The sequence below is a fragment of the Ascaphus truei genome, chromosome 1, assembly GCF_040206685.1.
Source record: "Ascaphus truei isolate aAscTru1 chromosome 1, aAscTru1.hap1, whole genome shotgun sequence".
NCBI classification, from domain to species: Eukaryota; Metazoa; Chordata; class Amphibia; order Anura; family Ascaphidae; genus Ascaphus; species Ascaphus truei.
The window spans coordinates 17,975,409-18,002,039 of NC_134483.1; the positions used below are offsets into that span (position 1 = coordinate 17,975,409).

The 26,631-nt window shown below is 43.3% G+C and overlaps 1 protein-coding gene across 6 annotated transcripts in view; it reads right to left on the reverse strand.

Moving 5' to 3' along the window:
* Positions 1 to 26,631, reverse strand: part of LOC142483671 (tubulin polyglutamylase complex subunit 2-like) — a 30,796-nt gene that overhangs the window by 175 nt on the left and 3,990 nt on the right. For all 6 annotated transcript variants that reach the window (XM_075583759.1, XM_075583787.1, XM_075583841.1 and 3 more), the window contains exons 3-8: positions 21,454 to 21,533; positions 14,131 to 14,218; positions 11,193 to 11,324; positions 7,540 to 7,653; positions 6,433 to 6,596; positions 1 to 1,698 (exon numbers count right to left, since the gene is read on the reverse strand). The exon at positions 1 to 1,698 is cut by the window's left edge and continues 175 nt beyond it. In XM_075583759.1, coding sequence (XP_075439874.1) covers positions 1,477 to 1,698; positions 6,433 to 6,596; positions 7,540 to 7,653; positions 11,193 to 11,324; positions 14,131 to 14,218; positions 21,454 to 21,533 — 800 coding nt within the window. In that variant the 3' untranslated portion in view covers positions 1 to 1,476. The remainder of the gene's footprint in view (positions 1,699 to 6,432; positions 6,597 to 7,539; positions 7,654 to 11,192; positions 11,325 to 14,130; positions 14,219 to 21,453; positions 21,534 to 26,631) is intronic.

Consider the following 26,631-nt stretch of genomic DNA (forward strand, 5'->3'; position numbering starts at 1 on the left):
ATATTCAGCTCCATTCAAATGAATGGGATTTCAATTCTCTGTAGTACAGGTACGCAGCTTCAAAGCATACTGAATATCAGAGTATCGGGAGTCAGAGAAAGTGACAGAGATAGAGTGATACATACAAGATAAATATGTGGAATTCATTACCCATGGAGACTGTGATGGCAGATACAATAGATAGCTTAAAAAAAAGGGTTGGACTTCTTTTTAGAAAGGGAAGTTTATACAGGGATATACCAAAGAAGTAAACATGGGAAGGATGTTTATCCAGGGAGTAATCCGATTGCCAATTCTTGGAGTCAGGAAGGAATTTATTTTTCCCCTTATAAGACAGCATTGGATGATATTTCACTGGGGGCTTTTTGTTTGCCTTCCTCTGGATCTGTAAGTACTGTAAGTGCGGATATAGGATAAAGTATCTGTCGTCTAAATTTAGCATAGGTTGCACTTGATGGATGCATGTCTTTTTTCAACCTCATCTACTATGTAACTATGAACTAGATTGGTCAACACTAGAGTCTAGGCGCAAAGTTCACCTTTCCTGTCTTGCCTTTAAATTCTCCATGGACAAGCTACCCAGCTACCTGAACACACTCCTCACCCCTACCACTTGCAGCACTTATCACCTGAGATCAGACTCCAAAAGACTGTTCATGGTCCCAAGGCTCAACAAAGTATCCGGCCGTTCCTCCTTCTCCTTCCGTGCACACCAAAACTGGAACAACCTTCCAGAGACTCTCACATCCACCACCAGTTTAAGTTCTTTCAAATCTAAGGCTGTCTCACACTTTAATCTGGTCTGTAACTGTTTCATACGCTCAAAATATATATTTTCTTTAACTGTGCATGCAATGTCTTGTATATAATGTATACCCTGTTCATTTATGTAACTGTACTTGTAACCATGTATTATTTGTTTTACTCTGTGCCCAGGACATACTTGAAAACGAGAGGTAACTCTCAATGTATTACTTCCTGGTAAAATATTTTATAAATAAATAAATGTTCCAGTTACAAAATCCTAATACTGTACTTTCAATTGGGATTTGTTGGGGTCCCTTAAGTCTGGGGTGCTCAACTCCAGTCCTCCAGACCCCCAACAGGTCAGGTTTTAAGGATATCCCAGCTTCAGCACAAGTGACTCAAAGACCTATGCTGAAGCAGGGATATCCTAAAAGCCTGACCTGTTGGGGGGGTCTTGAGACTGGAGTTGAGCACCCCTGCCCTAAAGGACAGAAACTTCGATATGTGACAATACAATTTGTTGTTGACTTGATTCAAGACCTATGAGTGCCATCCCTCACCTTGCTATATATAAGTATAAATAAATATGTACATGTCTGTGCACATTAGCACAAATCAGCACTAAAGTGAGAAAATAAATATATATATATATATATATATATATATATATATTTATCTTAAACACTCAGAGGTGGTAATAACCATCACACTTTAGTGAATAGACGTGTTTCATTTGCGCGTGATGTTTGCCGAATGAGACGTGCTTTTGGCCGAAGCTGGGTGTCCTTTCGGGGGTCCTGCCGGCGGAGTGGGCAATTTTTTCTTGGTTAAGGGAGTTTTGTTCTTGCTCTTGAAAATCTTGTTTGGATCCAATTTGTTGACCGTGGACTCGGCTTCTTCTGACAGCAAAGCAGTGTTAAAGGTGATGGGTTTATACATGTTAAACCATTGCTGTCATAACGAAAAGAAAGAGCCGTCAGATACTGTATATATCCAACAGGTTGTATGTTTTTTCCCAAAGCAATCCAATGTTATCCATTTGTAACCGAGAAGTGCAAAAACAGGATTATTTACTGCAAGAACTAAAGGAATATAAGTTTTATTTCGTTCCAGGTTTCCAATGACTTTACACAGACAAACACACTTTACACAGTTTTTAACAAGCAGAACTATATATTAATAGCATGTTCTTGTATAGCGCTGCTAGTTCTACGTAGCGCTTTACAGAGACATTTTGCAGGCACAGGTCCCTGCCCCGTGGAGCTTACAATCTATGGTTTGTTTTTAGTGCCTGAGGCACAGGAAGATAAAGTGACTTGCCCAAGGTCACAAGGAGCTGACACCGGGAATTGAACCAGGTTTCCCCGCTTCAAACTGAGTGCCAGTCAGTGTCTTTACTCACTGAGCTGCTCCTTCTCCTATATCCCTGATTCCTGTAAATAAAGCACTTCCGTAGCATTAACTCTTCACTGCTGAAGAGTATTTTAGGGGATAGACTAGAGCAGGCCTGCACAACACGCGTCCCGCCTGCACTCATTGTGCGGCTCGCGGCGGCTTCCCCTGTCCTCCTCCCTCCCGAGCCTGCTCTCCCCCCCGCCTGGGAGCCCGATCTCCCCCTCCTCTCCCGCGAGTCTTCTCTCCCCCTCGAGCCTGCTCTCAGGACTGCACGGTCTATGTGTGTGGCACTTCCTGTGCACGTTGCTTGCGAGTGTGCTAGTCCTGCCAGCTCTGCCGCCGTCATGTGAGGTTTAGGGGGAGAGTAAGGTGAGGTGCAGGGGGGTGATGAGAGTAAGATGAGGTGCAGGGGGGGTGGTACCGGGGTGGTGGTGAGGTGTAGTGGGGTGATGTGAGGTACAGGGGGGGGAGATGTGAAGTGCAGGGGGGTGAGGTGAGGTGCAGGGGAGTGATGTGATGTGCAAGGGGGCGAGGTGAGGTGCAGGGGGGTGATGTGAGGTGCAGGGGAGTTGTGATGTGAGGGGTAGGGGGGGGAGGTGAGGTGCAGAGGGGGGAGATGTAGGGGGAAGGTGAGATGCAGGGGGGAGAGTGAGGTGAGGTGCAGGGGGGGTGAGGTGCAGGGGGGTGGGATGTGTGTGGTCTGCAGGGGGGTATTGTGTGTTACATGGAGGGGGTGTATTGTGTATGGGTGAGAGATGGGGATGTTAGATAGAGGGCGAGTCTCGCAAAGATTGATGATGAGGGGTGCAGGGGGATATATATGAAGATGAGTTCTGGGGGAGATATGAGGATGATGAGGGGTGCTGGGGCAGATATATGAGGATGATGAGGGGTGCTGGGAGAGATTGATGAGGGGTGCTGGAGGAGATATGAGGATGATGATGATGAGAGGTGCTGAGGGAAGATATGATGATGAGGATGATGATTTTACCCGTGTGGCCCGAATCGGTTTTCCTTGGATCAGTTCAGCCTTTCTCGCTTTACAAGTTGTGCAGGCCTGGACTAGAGTAACAACATTGGCCCAAATGTACTAAGCGGTGCTATGCCATAAGTCCCCTTCCGGTGTTGGAAGACACCTTACAATAGTAAATAGGTGATTTTATGCTTTGGAGAAAAATAAGCCATGAAAATGAACATGCTACATACAGTATAATGTTACTGAAATGCCCTATACAGTATATACTGTATTAGGTTAAGACTCACCCAATAAATGTATCTTTGGTGGTGTGTTACTATATAATATATATGGTATCTACTATATGGTATATAGTATATATACCAACACACCACCAAAGATACGACTATTGGGTGAGTCTTAATCTTGTTGGCATTATAGTCTGTGTTTGTTTCTCAGCGGCTGGACTTCTGAATGTAAAGAGCCAATCGTGCGGAGTCAGGGGCTCTTTCAGTGGGAGATTTCTGTAGACACAGAGTAGCATCAGTTGGTAAATAAAATCGTATTCCTACTTTGTTGAGGAAATGTATACAGAACCTTTTCCGCGCTTGAAAACGTCTTACATGAAGATAAAAATGTAGTGATCATGCATTCTGTTTGTTGGATAGCACAGAAGGGGGAATTACTATTCTTCTTGTAAAATGTTGATACTTTACAAAGTGAAATACAGAATTTGTTAAACATGGGCGCAAAGTGCTACAGGCATAACGTAGGACAGGTGTTGCCAACTCCGGATATCCCTGCTTCAGCACAGGGGACTCAATTAGTGGCTCAAAGACTGTGCTGTGCTGTCTTCATCTGGGCCCCCTGTGCTGAAGCAGGGATATCCTGAAAGCCTGACCTGTTGGTGGCCCTTGAGGCCACCCCTGACATAGGACATTGAGGGGTATCTAACTCAGTGAGTTGATAGTCCTTATATGAGAAAACAAACATGTAATAAGATGACATAATAATGTATATACCAACAGTGCACATGCGTATGAGCAAACTGGCTTTCTAGTAGATACAGATGCAGCGGCCGTTATTCGAACAAATCACGGAGCCGTTTTCGTGTGCGCTGCTGTACTCCACGCGGCATTAACGCCGCCAATCGCCCCAGGCACCGTGTTTATCGCGGTTGCTTTGTTTGAATTTCATGGATTCTGTTTCGTATCCGTGGCAGAAATGAATGAATTGTAATGTGTACAGTACTGTGCTGCTGTGCTGCAGTGTTAATGTTTAACACTGTTTAACACTAAAATGCCATTTTCTGCGCTCGCGTCTTAAGGCGGGAAGGTTGGAAGAAATCACGCACCATGACGTGGGTATTCCGAAGTATATGACGCGGGAAGTGTTCGAATAACGGCCGCTGCATTTGTACAAAATCAAGAGTGAAAGAAAAAAGTGCAACATATATACGTAGGTCAGAACTAGGAGAGAGTTGGCCTAACATTGGTGGCACACGGCAATGCAACATGTCCTCGAAGACGTAATGAAATAAAGAATTGAATCATTACTATTAGTTTGCAAAACTTCAAGGTGAATATGTCTTTCGTAATGAATGGACACTGTTAGAGCAAAGCTGCCACTCTCTTAACTACTTGGAGTCGGTGGACAAGTAATGCGGACTGTCTCTCAATCACAGTAATTCCTGCAGTTATCTGCATTACAAACAGAGTCCCAAATCTACAGGCTCCAAGATGACCAGTCCTCCTTAAAGTGGAGAAAGAATGGCCTAGTGTTTATAGCACAGTATAAAGTGTGTAGTCTGTTTGCAATCCAGTACCAGAACACGTGACCGTGGGCATGTCAACCCCTGTGCCCAAGACACCCAAATAAAAAAACCCAGATTACATTGGATTTTGAGGCAGTGGCCTGACGTGTGTGTAAATTCTTTGCACAGTGCTGCATACATTGGCAATGCTATACAGAAAGTCAGGCCGCCAACAGGAGGATTTATGGCATCTCCTTTACGTAGGCAGCCTAATCCCTAATGAAACTAATGAATTTTACTTGAGATGGGGAACCACTGCAATAAAACCATTTGTTCCAAAGGGGTCTGCATTTTTATTACCATATTGGAGGCAGTTCTGTAACCAAGGGTATTAACCTCTCACTCCGAAAGAAGACTCGTAATGCGAAACGCGTGTTGGGCTAGGTGTGAATGCTACTACATGCTGCCCTGTTTGTTACGAAGACGATATCCATCACTATCCTCTACTGACCGGATCCAGTGCCTGAACGGTGACATCTTGTGATTAGATAACATTGTCAAGCCATAATTTTATTTTACCAAGTTCTGGGTGTGATTAAAGATGGACTTTGCTCATTTTTACCCTATCCATCCTCAGAAGCTTATAAGATATGTTTGATATTATTCCAGAGGCATTTTATGTTGACTCCTCTTGATATCCTGATGGGATCCTTAGAATTATTTGATGGTATTTATTTTGATGAAGTGGAACATGAAGGATACATAGAAGAGAAGATCATACTATACTGGATCACATGAAATGCTAAATTGTAGTAGCAATTATTACTTTTCATCTTCTGTTGCCAGCACTATATACCTGCAATGCAATAGTGTGAGGTTTATTTTTAAGCACCACAACAGGAATTCTGGTCCTGTTTATATTGACATGTTGGTTTACTGTCTTAGCAACTGCAATTTGTGTATGCAAATAAGAAACATTGCCAGAATACCTGCCTTTGTAAGCCTTGGGTGGTATGTGGGTGAGTATATGTGGGTGTGAGAGTGTGTGTGTGTATGTATATCTTTATTTATATAGCGCTTTCTAGGTACAAAGCACTTCACAGCAGTAATACATGTGACATAATAATATAACATAGTGGGAAAAAGTGCTTCAGGAATGAGTGTAACAATAGGAAAGGGAGCCCGTATTATCTTGTATATACTATATGTGAACTCAGGGATTATATGGCAGGCGGTATTATAATTATGTGTTTGTAATGGCCATCCATTACCCTTTTTTCTTATTTACACTGTATATGGCCTGAAGAAATGTTGATGTTTTCTAAAACTATTAGTGACTCCTGACTGCTCCATACAAATATAATTTCTTCTTCTCTTGACCACACGGATTAATTTGTGAGCACCATAAAGATAAGGCACACTTTCACATTTTATGGCCGGTATTTGATATATTTTTGTACTAACCTTTCCCCCGCCCGAGCCATTTCATGCACGGCGCACACTGTACATTAGAACTAGTGGCTTTGGCCGTCACAGTACTGCAGTTTTACTCTAAACATAGGACTGGTTTTAGGTTTCCCACCTTCGCCTGAGGGCTGAGCCCATAGCTGGTGAAGGCGTAGTGCCATTGCGGGAGTCCCAGGTGGCAGATCAGGAGTCGGTAGTAGGAGGTGAAGGTGGGGGTGAGGAAATGCCAGAACAGTGCGCGATCCAGGAACCAGATTTCGGCATCAAGTGTTGCCACTCCTGGGATTGAACAAAACACATTACAATATCAGTGAACGGGACATGGAGAATCGCCAAGTGATGTAGAGCTAGGAACGTTCACCAACGTTCCTCATTGTAACCTTCAGTAGCAGATGAGATCACTAAACGTTCCTACTTCAGAACATATATTTAATTTGAAGTAAAGTGAAATTCTTCACAATGCGGGCCTCCTCTAGGACAGAGGTACAAAGTAGATCTCTACTCACAAATTCACAATGCAATTCTCATTTATTGCAACAGCCAACAACAAGGGAGAAACAACGCTTCAGGTCCCAAATGTTACAATAATTTAAGAATTGCTTTATGAGCTTGTAAATAGAGCTCTACTTTGTACCTCTGCCTTAGAGGAGAACGGCATTTTGAGGAATTTGTTGTCTATGTCAGTGTTTTCCAACCTTTTTATGGTTAAGGAATCCCAAGTGAAATTCTGAGGAACCCCAACCCTCTCTAATAGCAACTCTGTGATCAGATGCATTGTAAAATCTTCTCGATTTGATACAGTCTCCAAATGACCAGAACATTGCAGGGAACCCTTTAGTGATGCCCGGGGAACCAGAGGGTTCCTGGGAACCCTGGTTGAAAATCACTGGTCTATGTTGAGTTGGCTGCACAAGCAGGAGTCTCCTCTCCTGAAACGGCTTCCCCGCATTTTGGAACTGTTCTATTTGAAGTAAAGTGGACACACGCCAATAACGTGGTAAGAAATATTTGTAAATGTACCAAATATTAGACACTTGCACCACATGGAAATTACACAAATATTATAGATGGATTATTTTTCAAAGCTTCGGATTTTGATTGCAAGCTTTCTGTGCCAGGGTCTTATAGTGCCTATAAAACTCTATGTGCGGTGCTGGACTCTGCCACTTCTATAGAAGAAAAGAATAGTATTATTCTTTTTCCTTTCCCCCCCCCCCTTTACCTGGTTTGGAGGTCTTATAAACTAGACACACTTTCCCATTCCCGTTGCATGGGTCCAGTTCAAAGATCACGTTCCGAGAGTCAAAGTGAGGTTTCACCGAGGGGCCTTCAATTCCTAACAAGACATTCAAGGTAGAAAACAGATTTTTGCTTCAGCTGTCCAAAAAAAAGGTAGAAAAATATATACACAGCTAAGATCCCTCTCCAGCCTCTGATTGTGCTTTTACACGCCTTTTCTTTTTAACCTTCCGACACAACCGCCCATTTGAACGCTTGCATAGTAATCACGTGGCCTGGGCAGCCCCCCCAATTGCACGGACAGGAGAGAAAGATCCCTGCTGCTTCAACAGGACCTTCGGTATTTACAGATTATGGGCCATATTTACTAAGTAGTGTCACTTCATAAGACATCTTCTGGTGCCGAAAGACACCTTACAGCTTAAGAGCTATATTTACCAAGCGGTGACGGAAGGGGTCTTATGGAGTAGCACTGTTTAGCAAATATTGCCCTATGTCTCTATCCCTAGATTAAAGTCCCAGCAACTGAGAAAAAAAAATGAAAAGACGGCACAGTATACAGTCAACCTATTTTTACCATCAAAACAGTATAAAAACTGCAGTGTGTGTAATAAGAAAACATTATGAATAAAAATCATTCTGACCCTTTGCATACCAGAGGGGCTGGGAACAAACTGTTCAGCAGTGAAGGTTTTAAATGGGTTAAGAATGGGGTTTTACAATAACAGAGAACAGATTGCAAACTACAACAGCCCAGTGGTGCAAGCTTACCACCACCGCCACCACATACAGAAATACTGAAGGAGATCGGGGTACAAATGGTCTTTCCCAGCTAGTCCTAATCTATTCTGCGCTCCATCCCATTCAGTTTTGTTGTGCCCCGGTATATATAATTACAGCATATAGATGCAGCAGACTTTATTACACTCGTTACCAAGCAACAACAAGACGAGCAGTGGTGCACTGCGCGATTTTATACAGCGTCTCTGAAATGTCCCGTGTCACATAATATAGTGCGTTCCGGATCAAGTGTGTTCCTGACCAAGTCAGGATCTGCAGGGAGGTTTGGCGTGTGGTTCTGCTAAAAGGGCTGGGTCAGTGATGTCCCAAGCTGTGTGCACGAAGTTCCATGACACCAGGGGGTGGTCTCCTGAGATGTTATTTGGCTCCCTTGTAGGGTGCATGTCCTATCACCTTAGCAGTGGGGCAGCAGTGTGGAAAAATAGGTCAGTGATCTGCTGCTCACAAAAAAAAAATGGGAGGGGTGATGTACCTCTTATATAACCATTACCATATACTGAGAACCACCGATGTGTCCTTACGCAATGCGGAATGTTCTTTTCATGGTGGAGGGGCTTTCATTTACCGCAGAGTAGGGATGCAGAATCATGTCCAAGTCGGCAATTAAAGTGCACAAAAAAGTAACAATGTCTACACCGTGGTACAGATGAAGCGACAGTTACTGGCTCCGTGGGCACGTGAGGTTTCCGCACCAGAGCCGTGTCCAAGGAAGCAGTAAGCTGCCCGGGATGATTAACTCAGCGGGTGTCCCTGCTTCTGAATGGGACCACTACTGAGTTAATCCTACCGGGTACGGCCACACGTCTGTAATATCAGTGCGGAGGAGTCCCAGAGAGAAGCTGTCTCTCTTGGTGTCTCCCTGAGTAGGCGTCACAGCGAACCAATTGTATTTTATTTTTATTTACTGTATTGAAGCAGGGGGTCTCCTGAGGTGAACCCCAATCATTTCAACTCCGGGGACCCCTGCTTCCGGAGATATAGACACCCGTAGAGGGTGCCTGTAGCCGCTCCAGCTGGGCCACGTGGCGTGGGAGTTTTAAATCCCAGCTAGGCCAGCTTCCGGCACCCCAAACAGAGGTCTATATGTCCGGAAGCAGGGGTCCCCGGAATTGAAATGAATGGGGTTCACCTCCGGAGATCCCTTGCTTCAATCCAGTATATAAAAATAATAAAACATTGGATCGCTGTCAGAGGTGCTCAGAGAGACACTTCTTCTCTCAAGGACTCTTCTGTGCAGCTACTGCAGACTGTCTGGCCCGGGACGATGAACTCTGCTTTAACCTCCCAGGCCGCAAAATGTACTGAGTTTGGATGTCGCAGACTGCCACAGATTGCAGACTGTCAGTCCGCAGTAACTGACCACTACATCTGAAGAAAGAAAGAAGAAAAATATGACAAATACGTTTAAAGTAAATTAGGGGTAACAATGTGGTCCAGAACAGAAGCATTTTTCAAAGAAATAGGAATACTTGGGAAAGCGCAATGTACTGGCCCGAATATTGTGCTATGTCTTTTTCCTAAAAATGTCCTTCCGAAAACTACAGTATACTCGTATTATATGCGCAGCCTAACACCTTTTATTTCTCATGTAGAGCACCTCCAAAACATTATAGTCCTATTATGTGCCAGGCCGTGCTATATGTGGGATAATACGGTATATTACAATATTATAGAGTCATCTCTTTGTGGCACCGATTCTTTGTACCTCCAGCATATTCGGAGGCTGGAGGAGCGAGGATGAATGAATATGAGGATCAACTACATCTACACGGAAAGGGTCATTAATTTGTGGAACATTGTTTTTCCCAGCACAAGGGGTGGAGACTTTGGTAGACTGGTTTATCTATATGTGAGCATCAATATTGTATCTGTTTTTTGTAATCCTTTTTTAATGGAGTAAGTTTTAAAGTATGTTAAGTAAATAAAAATACCACTTGCTGTTACATTTGCATGTCTCAGACAGATCTGCAACCCTGTATACCCATTATCGCTTAGCAAACAATGCTTCCATTGCAGCCAGGGATTCTGGGTAATGACATGCGAATGCACACTCATAGCGAGTCACTCTTTACTTCTTATCCATATTAATATGGACCCCTATAAAGCTTCTGCCTGCTAACAAACCTCTGGATACTAACCTTCCCTCCCCCCCCCACCCCTGCCCCTTATCAAGTCAGAAATATTGAAGGGAGATGAAGCTTCCTAAAAACGTCTTCTGGACTGGACTACATGACTAGATTATCATGACTACTGGGCTATATGACTGGACTACAGCAGTGACTAGATTACCTTGTCCCTAAATACACATGAGCATAGCTTTTACACAATGGGATGCAGCTCTTTCAGTTACAGAAAGATTTATTAGAACAGAACTGGGAATGAGCCCTTTTTTTAAAAAAAATGCCTCTTTCGTAACCTACATATTAGTTAAAATAGTTGTACAATGTACTAATAAAAATTATCACATTTTAATTAGTGCAGCAAGCTTTCCAAGTATACATATGGCCCATGTTAAGCAAGTGATGCTATGTCATAAGACACCTGGCGCACAAACACACCTTTAGGCCCATTGTTACTTTTTGATGCACTTTAATTGCTGGACGGCCATGAGTAGCCTTCATACTGTAGATGTAACAAACTAGTCTCTTCCTTTTGAACATTCCGAAGAGGAGATTTCAGGTCTTATAGGTTGGTGTACAGCTGAATCTGTGAACTCCTGATATTATAGCACCGTGGGTTCTAGTAAATCTGCACAATAAACTTCTGAGAGGGAAAAATAATGTAGATCAAATGGGCCAAATCTGCCATCTGTTTCCAGGTTTTTAGTTTCTGTACCTTCCTCATCTGTGTCGTCATCCAGGTCAGCGAGTGTTGGGGCATTAGGCAGGGTGTAAACAGAGGACCCTCCCAGGCGACACAGATTTGAGATGCCGTTGATGACCATAGAGCCCACCTGCATTGGATTATCTGCAAATACCAGCAAGATAATTATTTATTCATTACGTAGGTTAACGACACACCTCTCTGTACATAGATACTTGGTTGCAATACTTTTAAGGCAAAGTAGTATTCTTTACACCTCTTTCATTCTAAAGAACATGACTTAACATTGTGGAGTAAAATATATTGTTTTTCTGTTACATGACGCATGATAAAAAACCACTACAGAGGGCGAGTGCCGAGTAGCCACCAAAACTGGAAAACGTAAACCCAAAAACATCAATGGAGCTTTCCACTGATTTCAGGTGCTGAACTCACAATCGTCTCCCACCCCAAGCCCACGTAGAGAAGGTCCTACTCCCTTTTCTCTTTGAGGTTTTGGTTTTGTGAAGGATTGGTTATCCTGATGTGAGATGCTGCACCTATTTCAACAGATTGGACATTTGATTACCTACACAGAGACTTTTCATCAAGTGCTCTATACACCTAGCGCTTGTTTGAGACCCACATTGTAGCTGCTCATTGGTTCATATAATAGACTACATTGTGGTTTAATCATTTATTACTGCCATTGCTTAGGCTTTTACCATTGTTGGTTGAGCTATCCACCTCATTATTATCCAATCAGGTGAGATTTTATTTCATGTTTTATCCTCATTCAGTTCTCTCATTTACCATTTATCCACCCGTGGAGATAGTACTATCCATTGCATATAGCACACAATCATTGAATAATATTTATCAACTCCTGGAATATTGTGTATTCTTTAGCACACAATCGTGTGCGTATATTTATCTACATCTCGTTGGGGACTTTGTTTCACATTACTCAGTACATCCCCTCCTTACCCATTTGACACTTTCTCTGTTTTATTATTGGAGCTGGTTCATTGGCGCACCCATTTTTTCCTTTGCTTTTCCCTACTGTGGGGATGGATTAATGGCATGGTGAGCTAAAGGGCAGCGAGTCAAGCATCATACAAGAACATCCAGACCTGGCTGAGACTGGATCCATCCCCTAAGTTACAGGAGGACAAAAGTTCCCATATTAAACTATTGGCTACAAACTTTTAACACCCCTATTTTTGTCTCCCCTGTAATTCAAACAACTGAACGGATTGTGCTCAAACCTTCCCCCCCCCCCCAAAAAGGGGTCACCTTTCCAGTCCGACCTGAAATCCACAATTTCAGATGGATTGGGTGAATTGTTGAGAGTTATGAGCAAATGAAAAAAGATGGGGTTATAATGGAAGTCTCGATTAAACCTTCACTATGGATGCACTAATAAGGCTGTTAAGTCAATGAATGATTCTGCTGACATACTGTAATTCAAAAGACTCAAGGTCGATTGGTTTATAACAGCCAGATCAGTCACAAGATACCTTAACTGTCCTACACTATATGAATCTGGGTTCATATTATTAAAAAACGTGTGTATCAGCTGCTGGGTAATCTCTTGGTCACCCAAAGATATCTATCCAGGACAGGTTTTGAATGTAGCTAAAGATGAAGAAACCGCTCATATTAACACAGTATTGGTGCTCACTACTCTTCATACAACCAAATGTTAGCTTCTGTATTATGTTACCTTCTACGAGGCACTTATCCCTATTTGTATTTGTCTGCCCTGTATTATGTCCTGTCAAAACCTGTGTGCACAATTGGTGCCTTAATAATGTGTATGTGTACAGTATATAAACAAAAAGAAAAAGTAACGCCGCTAAATCCAGATAGAAATGTAAACAATGAATAATGTAGATGTGCCAAGGAGTGAGTGTGAAAATAGAAACAATGATGATGTTTCAGTAAAAACAAAAAGAACCAATACTACCGGTACAAATCAGCCATCAAGTTTATGAATCCGATAAGAACGTTGCAGCCTCTAAAATGGACAAAACCAAATCCAAAGTAGAATGTGAACAAAAAAATGAAAATCGACCTTATTTTTGCACGTGTGTATTACTACAATATATTTTTAATATAATTTGCAGTATTTTAACTATATCTAATAAACGTGAAGTTCTAACAAGCCCAGGTGTGCACCAACAACGCAAGTCTTCTGAGAAGGTCTCATCAACCTCCCCTCACTTTGCTAGCATTTCCGTTATCTTTGCGTAGGTAGCACCCTTGTAGGCGCTCTCCAAAGCGCGTATGGGCACCATCACCAAAGCATAGTTACATAGTTACATAGTAGATGAGGTTGAAAAAAGACTTCCGTCCATCAAGTTCAACCTATGCTAAATTTAGACAACAGATACTTTATCCTATATCTATACTTATTGATCCAGAGGAAGGCAAACAAAAAAAACCATTAAGGGGAAAAATTAATTCCTTCCGGACTCCAAGAATTAGCAATCGGATTAATCCCTGGATCAACATCCTTCCCATGTATACTTATTTGGTATATCCCTGTATACCTTTCCCATCTAAAAAGATGTCCAACCTTTTTTTGAACAAATCTATTGTATCTGCCATCACAGTCTCCATGGGTAATGAATTCCACATTTTAACTGCCCTTACTGTAAAGAACCCTTTCCTTTGTTGCTGGTGAAATTTCCTTTCCTCCAACCTTAAGGGATGGCCCCGAGTCCTTTGTACTGCCCGTGGGATGAATAGTTCTTTTGAAAGCTCCTTGTATTGTCCCTGAATATATTTGTATATAGTTATCACATCTAACTATTGTATATAGTTAGCATACTATTATAATTGCTGGTGAGTGGTCTATGCTCTCGTTTCATTTAATCTTCTGTTTATCAGGGGACACTTTTGTAACTGAAACTCTGTTCTGCTGAATGGAACGCAGTTTGTCCAAAGTGTGCCCAACCCAACTCACCATCCAGCTTCACATTCCAGGTCATCTGGAAGCCATCTGTCATCAGGTAAAAGTTCTTCAAATCTTCTGGCAACGTGCAGGTGTTCTTCTGCAATAAACCACACTTGTTACAGGATGTAAAGAGTTAATAAGTCAACACCAGAGTCTAGCATTCTATTCAAGAAGATTTATGACGAGTGTTTTAAACTAACCTGAGTTATAAATACATATCCTGAGAGGTTCATCTAGGACTAGACTTATGAAAGGGAAATAAACACAGGTTTTATGGCCGGGCCTTATAAAGAAAGGCTAAAGAATGGACACAGAGACGCCAGGGTGAAATTCCACAAATACCTTTTTATCTACAACTCTATGTATATAAAGTCAGAATATGCTGCCCACGATACTGGCTTCTCTAAACCTATAGTTAACTAAACAAATGTGTTCAATCCCACCCAATAAATATAACATAAGCCAGTTATAGGAAAGTTAATAACCATTAACTAATGACTAGCTTAGTGGGAGGAACACTGTCTTTAATTCAGATGGACCCAGATCACAATTAGGCACCAAAATAAGATAGTAAGCTGCCTGGGGTAGGGCCTTATAATGTCTGCAAAAGGAATAAGAAATAGGTTCTACATCAGCACTATATAATAATAAATAAGTAGATATGATGGTTCCCAGCACTCAAAAAATAAAAAAATAAGTCAAAGACATTTTTTTGGTCTACTGCTTTTTCTTTCCCCCCTTTGGTTGTTATTCCCCACGTTTTTCCCCCACCGCCTGTACCAAGGACTGTTTGCTGTAATTGGGAGCTGCTAGAATGGCAGTGCTGGCTAGGGCACTCTAAGGCCTGGAAGGCACTCTCACACTCGGGAAACTAGGTTACAGTGCTGGGGACTTGTATCCGTGTCGTCCGTCAGGGGCTTGGCAAGGACACTGGATACAACACTTCGGTAATACCCCACCGTCCCTGACAAATCTAGTACCTGCTTTTTCGATTGGGGGGTGGGCCACTGGACTATGGCTTCTACTTTTGCCGGCTTGAGCTGTCCCCCACCCACCTGGTGCCCAGAGTAAAGGACCTTGGCCATGCGGCGCTGACATTTGGTGGTTTTCAGGGTTAAGTCGGTCCAGGACCACCGCTGCATGTCCCAGGTGCTCTTCCCAGGTGTTGCCGAGGTCCACTAAATCCTCTAACTAGGCCCGGGCATACCCATGCATCCCTTCCACTTGAGCAGGCGCTGGAAGGTAGCCAACGCGTTCTACACCTCGAAAGGCAATATAGAAATACAGATGCTCGAGGTGAAGGCCGACATCTCCTGTGCCTTTAAGGTCAACGGGATCTGCTAGTACCCTCGGCACAGATTCATTGTACTGTGTGCGTGAACAAGCCCTGGCACCTCCCTAGCAATTCTCTCGCCTGTTCCCGTTGGGGTACAGCGAATCGTGTTCCGATCCCCACTTGATCCATGGAGCATTTCTGATGTGCTTCCCCAAGGTGATCGGGCAGAGCTTCGCTCATTGGATCTCCCAGTGGTGGCTACATACTGTCATCACCTCCTGCTCATTCGCGATATAAACATGCTAAAGGCATATATGGTAGGTCTGCCACCTAATCTGGTCCAAGTCGAGGCCTACCACGTAATTTGCATAATTCGTCTGCCGGATAACCGTGTATGGCCGACCCAGGCAGCCATGATCTTGTTCTGGTGCATGGACTTCAGAACAAGCACCTGCTGCCTGGGATGCATTTTCTAAACCGGGCATTCTGGTCATATCAATGCTTTTGCCTGGTCTGAGCAACTATAAGGTTAGCTTGTGCCAACCCCATGAGATCAGCTAACTTCAGTCATGGAGGTCTGCCCTTCCCACAATAGGTCAAGCGGCCCACATTCCCGACATCCGTACAGAAGCTCAAAAGTGGAGAAACCAGTCGACCCTTGTGGCACCTCTCTATATGTGTATAGGAGGTGTTGCAGATACGCTTCCCAGTCACTCTTTCACTACCCTTTGCTCCTCATGCCACACTAGGACTCAGACTAGGTCTGCCTGGGAGTGTTTCCCACACGCGCAGACCGCGGGAAGGATAAACGGGTCAATCACAAGTGATGGGCGCATGGCTACAGGTCTGGCCTTGGCCGATCATGACGTCAGATCAAGCGGGAGTTACGGATTGTTCCACGAAGGCAGATTAGATGGCGCAATTTTGGTGGCGAAGAAAAAAAGGTGCGCTTTCGGTTCATGTGCAAAACCCGTGGCGGTACTTTGTACCCAACCTTCCCTGGGCCCTGCCCTTTGTTCCGGATCCTCCCAACTCCTGGAAAACAGTCCAGAAATGGACGCCCACCGTCCCTTTCATGGACGCCCACAGCCTAGGGAAAATCAATTGTCCAGCAGGTGGGGGCATGGTTGGCCCCTATGTGGAGCAAGGTGGTACTACAGCCACACATATGTAAAAGCACTATGCAACACAATACTACTACTTTCAAATACAATAAAGAGTTACATTTTTAAATGGGTTTGGGAAACACATCCCATGGCAATCCCTGTGCCTTACAATAACCCTTGGGTCACAGGCAGTGACCCTGATGAAAGGGACAGCAGGACCGGGCTTCACCTTTACTTTAACCGTCCTGCTGCCCCTTTCGTCACATTAATAATGATTGCCAAATATTTTAACGGCTTCTTGGGTCTTTTTGACTATTTAATTAGCCATTCAGATGCTTCTCTGGTCTTCTTGCCTATGTGAAATGCCGAAAGCAATTTTGAGGTCACTGATGCAATAGGATAGCGAAAAACGGTCTTTGGAGCTCGTTGAACGCTGGATATTTAATTTTGTGATAAATTCTCATCTGCATCTCAGCAGAATAAACATTTGAAATGTTCTTTTTGGACCAGCACCCTCTATTGAATACGGTCAAAAGTGCTTTGGAGCCTTTCTGACTTTGACTGGAAGACTACACTTCCCACAGTGAATTAGCAGTGCCATCTTTTGGTATGTCAGTGAATTCCCCAGTTAAAGCAGACATTCCCCCTTAGAAGCCTATATGAGTTTAACTCCTATAATGCTAGTAGTTTTCTTACTGTTTAGCGCAAAGGTTTCCAACATTTTTTTTGGTTAAGGAACCCCATGTAAAATTCTGAGGAACCCCCAACCCTCTCTAATAGCTACTCTGTGATTGGATGCATTGCAAATTAGTCTGTATTTGATACTATTTTCAAATGCCCAGAACATTGCAGGGAACCCTTTAGGGGTGCATTTTATTCCCCCACATATATTTTTCCTTTCTCTAATTCTGATTGAAGTAAGTTTATCGTACGTTAATGCTTATTCAGTATATACCTATTAGTGTGTGTACAGTACGTGTATGTGTTTGTGGGGGTGTAATATTCATGCATGTGTCGCGGCTCCCGGAATATTTTGGACAAAGAATTGTTTTTAATAAAATGGTTCTTCTTCCTTGAAAGGTTGCAGACCCCTGGTCTAGTCGAACAATAGAAAAAATTAAAATAACAGAAGACTGCATAATAACAGACAAACGACAAAACGATTCCTCGCGGAAGGGACCGTGCACAGCCATGGAGGGACTAGGAGAAATGGAATTATCGTAAAGCAGTAAGCAGAATTCCCCCTGTCTCCCATGTTCATTTTATATCAGTAGAAATGAATGGGGATATATCCAAGCAATCCCCTCCTCAGGGTGGGAGTAAAAAAAACGATCAAGAAACTTAAGTCCAATATCAGAGAAAATGTCTCTAAAAAGTAAATAGAGCGAACAGGCTCTGTGAACATTCGAATGCCCAAGCTGCGAGTAGGCCGCAGAGCCCAAAAGCACTTAATAGGTATCAGAATAATGCTGGTTTCACAGCCTAGCTCACTTGCAGGGCAGAGGCACAATAATCACTTAAAGATAATTGTCAATTAGCCGGAACAGGAGAGTCTCATGCAACAGAAGGTGTCTGAGTCAAGAAGGTATCTTACCTGCTTCTGAAGCACACATACCGTCATACAGGAATCATACAAATCCTGCTTACATTTAGTAGCATGAGGGCTCCCAGTCCCCACAGAAGATCTGGCAGATCAAAAGGCGGCACCAGCCCAGTCTGTTTCCATACCCGTGGTCCCTCCACTCCGTACTGGAGTAGCATCAAATGACTGCAGCAGACTGCAGTGAGATCTTTCTCTGGTAAGCAGGAGGGTATAGCTGCCTCTGAATACTACAATGCATGGGGCATACTTTCAGGACACTGGCTAGGACCACAGGTAAGCCCACACCTGCTTATATCCCACTAGCTGAACAAGCATTTTGTGGCATTTGGAGATTTCAGACAAATCTTCTCCTTTGCCAGGGAATAAAGAAAGCCTGGGGCTCCCTGTACCCAGATGTATCAGCATAACAACAACAACAACAACAACAACAACAGTGGGGTGACAACCTACCCCCTTGATTCTTAGGATAAAAAGAACTGCTGTGAGGAGTAGAGCAGGGAGCCTTGTAGGGGCCAGTGGAGCCTGATTCATTGAAAGTTTGTCCTACCCCCAACTGGGTGGGGCTTAGTCCCCATTTGTACTGGTATAGGAGGGGCGATGGGAAAAAATGACATTGTTTCTAATTTTTGCTGTTTTTTTATTTTAAAAAAAAGGCAAAGATGGCCGTATAGTCTCCAATACCTGCAATATCTCATCTGTAGGCGACGTAACGGATATCTATTGGCTGGAGAAAATCTGACCCCGACAGTTATACAATATTTGCCCTGGACAACAGTATAAGTGTCATATATCCGACATGCCTTTCTTAATCCGACAGCCCTACACCAGCACAAACTGTGCCTGTTTCTCTTGAACGCAAGGAAAGAATGATCCCATTATAAGTGGGTCTTTGAAGTAACTCCTCCCTAACCCCTCCTTATACTTCTCAAACAGATCAAAGCACAATCTGTACTGCAGGAGAGTGATGCTGTAAAACGCATGCTTCAAGAGGCTCGCTTATTGTAAACGTACAAGAGTAGGGAGTTCGCTGCTTGAACTCTTCCTGTTCCCTTGTGACGCCCCCGGTACAGAGAGGGCCCAGGCACGCCAGCAGTCCTTATAACAGGGAGGTCATGGGCACTTACACGTTTTACAGCGAGTGATCAGGTTGACCCGGTTGAAACGGCGGTGAACCCCCCCTCCTCTTCCTTTTCCGACATCCGAGGGCTTGGCGCGGTCATGTGATCACTCCTGGTGCTGCCGGACCTCGGTTCTGTATGTTTTTTTTATTTCGTTTACCTGAACCAGGAACCCCACTGTTCCTGAGTGTCGTGCAAAATGGCAGCAGGATTCCCCTGGCGTCCAACAGAAATTTGTGACATTATTTGTGACCCAGCGGTCATATTTGTAATTTTGTTGCGTCAAAGCGGACACAAAAAAACCCATACAAAATATTTTTGCAACGAAAAGGGTCCGCAGAGGTTGGAGATCCTTGGATCAGCTCTGAGGGACCCTGTGGTCCAGGTACCGTTGGTTAAAATATACAAATAATTGCTGCTTTAATGTTAAAAGCCACATCTTTATCCATAGCACTGCAGTGTCAGACAGTGTATGCATCCTCATTTTAAGATTTATTTTCACGGTAGCCAATATGACATTATTCACTAGTCTTACAGAGAATACCTGTCCTGCCTTGCTAACAATATATATTTGTATTATGGGGAACAAAATGACAAAAGGACAAGCATAAGAGGCAGGGAGTTTCAACCCCTTTTAGAAACTAAAACAAAAAGACTTCCATGTTCATTATTGGGAGAATTCCAATGTAGAACAGCAGCAAAGGTTTGACATTCTCATCAAGTCTCTAGGATTTATTTCACTGGAAGTTAAAGCATTGGCAATATCTATTTTAACGTCAATCATATGCCACCTTAGAGTCATACCCACAATGTGAGTATGATCAGGAGGACAAGATATATCATTATCATCAGCACCCCCCAATAACTAGTAGGACCCCCAATAACACAACATCAGCCTTCACTAGTAACGAACAGGACCCCAATAACACAACATCAGCCTCCACTAATAACTAGCGGGCCTCCAATATCCCAGCATCAGGCTCCGCCAAAATCAAACGCCTTACACTTTAGCACCGATGATGTAATTGACGTTTAAGTGCAGGAACAATGAAAATGATGCAATTCCCACTGAGTGTCTTCCACAAGGCAGTTCCTCATAGCAATGCCTACTTAGGCCAGTAATATAGTGGGCGTGCGCCTGTTCGAACGCTCGTGCACGTGACGCACACTTTTTGTGTGTACTGTCCGTGCTGCTGTGAGCGACCGGCTTGGTAGGATTCAGGGAGGGATTCATCACTAACCCATCCCGAAAAGGGTTAATTCGGTGGGATACCTGCGCATAGTTTTGCTGATATTATTGGATCTTCCCTGGTGTCTTTTCTGTCATCTTTTCAAAGCCCATCATTCATTTTGGTTGTCAGCTCATGCAGGGAAAAGCGCAGAAGGAAGGTGCCGAAAATGATTTTGACATAATCCAACATATGAGGGTTATCTAGTGAAAGCACCAAAACCCATTAAAAACAGCCACAAGTTTACCAAGGCAAACAAATCCTACAGAAAGCAACACACACACACACACACACACACACACACCAGACTGAGCAGTAGCGGCACGAAAACATACTTTTCACAGTCTTTCCCCCGATCGGCCGGCTCCACGTTCACTGCCATGCGCGCGCGCGGCCCTAGCATAGAATGGCTGGCTAACCACTGCCAATTATAAGTGCTGCGCGCATGCACTGTGCAGCAAGCACGCCCACTATATTAAGGGCCTAATGCTGAACCATACGGAAAGCCCACCGCAATGTCTCCAGCCGGGCAGCTCCTTGCTTTCGAGTCAGTGGAAATGTGACCTCAAATGCCTCCATAAGTGAATTATTTTACCTTCTCAGGTACTTTCTGTCGGCAGCCGCTTCAAGTTCCCAAAGAATGTCGGTTATGTAGCAGGTGTATATCTTCCCCCATTCAAACAAGGTCTAAAATAATGCGGAACATGTATTCTTCTTCTACGTGTATTCTCTCTCCACGTGAGCCTTTTTAGAACAGTGTTAACGTGTGTTACTATTCCAGAAGTGGCCAACTCCAGTCCTCAAAAGCCACCAACAGGACAGGTTTTCAGGATATCCCTGCTTCGCCACAGGTGGTGCAGTCCTTGACTGAGCCACCTATGCTGATGCAGGGATATCCCGAAAACCTGACTTGCCGGTGGCTCTTTATGACTGGAGTTGGCCCCTCCTGTACTATCCCCATGTTACCCCCCTAAATAATAATAAGAGTGACGATACACACCTGCTCCCATGAAACAATCATGTGACGTTCAGCGGGGGGCTTTGACTCAAACTTAACTTCAGCGATTCCAGGAGAGGACTCTGTAAGGACATGAAGCATGAACATCAGACCGGTCTGTGAGCGTCACATATACCAGGAGTCACTTTCCATGAACCCCTCCATAAATCCAGGTACATGAGACCAAGCAGTCGCCCCTTCTGCGCTGGATGGATAGGAGTGTATAACAGGACAGGTTCGGGTTGTTCCAAGAAAAGAAGAAGTCTATATAAAGTTAGTGGAGAGTAGAAATGTGTGAATAATATTTTTAATGTTTTAAGAAATGCACATGAAACGAACAAAGTAATTGTAAATGCGGTTTCATCATTTGCACAGCAAACATGTACCCCACTTTTTTTTTTCTGCGAAGAGTTCAAAACTTGCTATTTTTTTTTCCTCAAATGCCCCAATGTTTCACCCAAAAATGGGCTACATTTTCAATAATGCTACAATTACGTTTGCTCGCTAGGTAAGACAGGCGAAGAACGCTTCCGCGAACATTTTCACAATCTTTTCACCAACTTCAGCGTCCAATATTAGGATTATGTACATACCCATGAGAAAGGCGTCATTTTTTTTGTTTCTTTGGTGCATTTCATAGTTTGGATCATGGACAGAACACAGCGTTACCGGTCCGTTCTTCCCTATAACGTTATTAATGCTGGTACAAACAGCACTCCCAATTCTGTTGAGCTCTTGGGAGCAGACGGCCTTTTCCATGTACAATAATGAACAAGACTGCAGCCATAGAAAAGGTCTCCTCCCGACAGGAGGCCAACAGAAGTGCACAAAGAGCCGCCTACGGTACAATTTGCTCTTCACTGACAGTGTCTGGATTTCTTTTATAATTAATATATTAAAAAAAAATTAAAACTGCACCTTTTTATACCAACTTTTGCTTCACAACGGACATGAAAACCGTGAGTCCATTCTGCACAGTGTGATCCTCCATGAATTCCCTCTCACATGGCACGCAAGATAAATATGTGATGGTAATCTAATGCAGGGGCGCTTTTCCCCAAGGCATTGAAATTAAATGCCGGGGAATCGTGTGAGGCCTCTGTAACTTCCCTGGCGACACGTTGCCATGGCTACGTGACCCAGTGGCTTCATTTGATGCCAAAGACATGGTAACGAGGGGGGCACCAGCAGTGGGGCGGGAACAGGGGGGAATGTTTGCGCACCCCTGATCTAATGCAATCAGATTCCTGGATTAGATTATGAATTGTAAGCAGCATGTGGTAGGAAGGATAGAGATGATAGCCTACAGGTCCTCTCTATTTACAGTATATAGATTGTATACTATACCATATAGATAGATATACTTGTGAGGTCAGATCTGACCCATCAAGGAAACCTCCCACGCATGTAAATGCTGCTTAGGTCTTCAGTGGCTCAAAGTCCTGTTCATGTAAAACTCTAATGAGAAGGTTCTTCCCCTGCCATCCCCGAGGACTGTAGTGGAGATCCATGAAACCCTGTAATTTTCATCCCCAACCAGCTCTCTCCTGATGCTCATGGTTCTTCTATCACTGCCAGCATATTAGTGTAGGTGGGTCTTTTGTAGCTCCAGGCAAAGTACTTGGAATTTTTTAAGGTTATACAAATATACATTGATACCAAGTAATTATAGATTTCTTCCATTCCATTATAAACACTGAAGTGATCTATGGTTATAAGTGGCATGGAGTTAATCTGGAGTTGAACAAGAGGACATCTACCAAAGACTCAAATACACAACCTCCAGCATGTGAGCCAAGAACAACTCTTCTACCAACATTTAGAGCTCCACCATTTGTATATTACAGTATATACTACTATAAACAGTACTACTGTTTCAGCCCTCACTTCCTGCACTTTACCTTAACTTTATTTTCACCGCCCAGCCCTCACCCACCTCAACACTAACCTAGCACAACCAGTACTACTGCACTTTTCTTTCTACCATCCTCACTATTGCTCCAACTCCATTCATATATCTCCATCTCTGCTTCCTATTACACTTCTCAGTTCACATGAACTCCGTTCCTATCTGCGCCCTCTTACACCACTTCGCATTAAAACACATCCGTACCAATCCTACATAGTTACATAGTAGATGAGGTTGAAAAAAGACATAGGTCCATCAAGTTCAACCTATGCTAAATTTAGACAACAGCTACTTTATCCTATATCTATACTTACTTATTGATCCAGAGGAAGGCAAACAAAAAACCCCATTAAAGGGGAAAAATTAATTCCTTCCTGACTCCAAGAATTGGCAATCGGATTAATCCCTGGATCAACATCCTTCCCATGTATACTTATTTGGTATATCCCTGTATACCTTTCCCATCTAAAAAGATGTCCAACCTTTTTTTGAACAAATCTATTGTATCTGCCATCAGTCTCCATGGGTAATGAATTCCACATTTTAACTGCCCTTACTGTAAAGAACCCTTTCCTTTGTTGCTGGTGAAATTTCCTTTCTTCCAACCTTAAGGGATGGCCCCGAGTCCTTAGTACTGCCCGTGGGATGAATAGTTCTTTTGAAAGCTCCTTGTATTGTCCCCAAATATATTTGTATATAGTTATCATATCCCTTCTTAGACGCCTCTTTTCTAATGTAAATAAATCTAATTTAGCTAGCCTCTCCTCATAAGTTAGATTGTCCACCCCCTTTATTAATTTGGTGGCTCTTCTCTGCACTCTCTCTAGTTCCATAATGTCTTTTCTTAGGATTGGCGCCCAAAATTGTACTCCATATTCAAGGTGTGGTCTTACTAATGCTTTGTAAAGGGGCATAATTATGTTTACTTCCCTTCCATCCATTGCCCGTTTGATGCAAGATAAGATTTTGTTTGCATTTGCAGCTACTGCATGACATTGGGCACTATTGCTAAGCCTGCGGTCTACAAGCACTCCTAAATCCTTCTCCATCAAGGATTCCTCCAATATATCTCCATTTAATTTGTAAGTCGCCTTTTTATTCTTGCATCCCAAATGCATAACCTTACATTTATCTGTATTAAACCTAATTTGCCATTTACCTGCCCACGTTTCCAGTCTCTCCAAGTCCTTCTGAAGAGAAATTACATCCTGCTCTGATTCTATTACCTTACACAATTTAGTATCATCAGCAAAGATGGAGACTTTGCTCTCGATCCCAAGCTCAAGGTCATTAATAAACAAGTTAAAAAGCAGGGGTCCCAGTACCGATCCCTGAGGTACTCCACTCACGACTTTAGCCCAACCTGAAAAAGTTCCATTTATGACAACCCTCTGTTGTCTGTCCTTTAACCAGTTTTCAATCCAGGTGCACATATTATTACTGAGTCAAATTTTCTTTATTTTGTACACCAATCTCCTGTGAAACCGTATCAAAAGCCTTTGCAAAATCTAAGTAGACCACATCAACTGCATTACCCTGGTCTAAATTCCTACTTACCTCCTCAAAGAAACAAATAAGGTTAGTTTGGCAAGATCTATCCTTCATAAATCCATGCTGACTATTACTAATAATTTTGTTTTCCATTAGGTATTCCTGAATATTATCCCGTATTAAACCTTCAAGTAGTTTCCCTACTATTGAAGTTAGGCTTACAGGTCTGTAATTTCCCGGTTGTGTTCTAGCTCCCATTTTAAATATAGGCCCCACATCTGCTTTATGCCAATCTTGTGGTATAGAGCCTGTGGAAATGGAGTACTTGAATATTAAATATAATGGTTTGGCTATTACTGAGCTTAACTCCTTGAGAACTCTTGGATGTATGCCATCGGGGCCAGGTGCCTTATTTACTTTCATTTTTTCAAGTCGCTTATGAACTTCTTCCTCAGTTAACCAATTGTACATCAATATGGAGGTTGTTTCTTCCTCCTGCGGCACTACTATTGAACTTGATTCTTCCCTGGTAAACACAGAGGCAAAGAATTTGTTTAATACCTCAGCTTTTTCTTTATCTCCAATAATCTGCCTACCCTCCACTCTCTTTCCATGCTTCTCCTCCTCGATTCTGGGGATATCTCTCCCAATTCTGGTCCCCATCTAATTTATCATCGCCTCCCACATCCAACTTGTCCTCATCATGGTGTAAAACCCTCTAACCTCATACACATCCCGTGTCTACTTCCCGCCTCTCCTTTTCTCCTGTGCACTTTGAAATGCTCGCTCCCTCTCTAACAAGCTCCTCTCTGTACCTCTTTTTCTGACTCTGCACTGGAATCTGCCCTTTCTTTCTCCCAATTCCTCATCCTGATGGCAGGGGTGGAGACGTGGCACGCCTCCTCTTCTACATCTGCCAATACTGTACCCAACCTATACATCCCTCTCTTTCTTTTCCATCATTTGAGGCTCACACTGTCAAGCTTTTCATTCCTGGCTCTCTTTTTCTTTCTTTCCTCGGTCTTTCTGCTTTCCTTCTCCAACCTCTTCTTCACCAATACACTGCAGCCAGCACCCACAAGGTTGGCCACTACCTGGACCTGGTCCCACCCCCCTACCCCTACAAAAAAATATTCTCTCTCTAATTTCTCTATTTCCCCCTTTACTCTCTCTGACCATCATCTCATCTCATTTACTTTCTCTCAATTCTCCTTTACTTCACCTTGATCAACCCCTCATTTTTGCAGAGACCTGCATTCCATTAATCAACCAGCTCGACTCCACGTTGAGCTCCTCCCTCTCTCTTCTACAGACTCTGAAAACCTGGTCATGAACTACAACTCTGCCCTATCCTCCTCTCTTTATCTACATTCCTCACTTCTTTTCCGCTACTCACGCCCTTATAACTCCAGACCTGGCATAACCTGCCATACATGCATGCTCCGTTTCTCCTGTTTCGCCTCAGGAGGCGATCTCATTTTCTCACTGACTTCCTTCACTACAAATGTATCCTGTCCTGTTTCAACTCTGCCCTCTCAAAGGCCAAACAAAGCTACTTTTCTTCACTAATCAACACTTCGAAGTCTAACCCACAGCACCTCTTCTCTGTCTTTGACTCTCTACTCAGACCATCATCTGTTAGCCGTTTGTCTTCCTCCATTTCACTTGAGGACTTTGCGGACTACTTCAAGGCCTGAGGCGGTTTCCATTTTCTCAAGGGATCCCTTCTGTATCCTCCTCCTATTCTACACCTCTTTTTCCTAACTCTCCTCTTGCTTTCC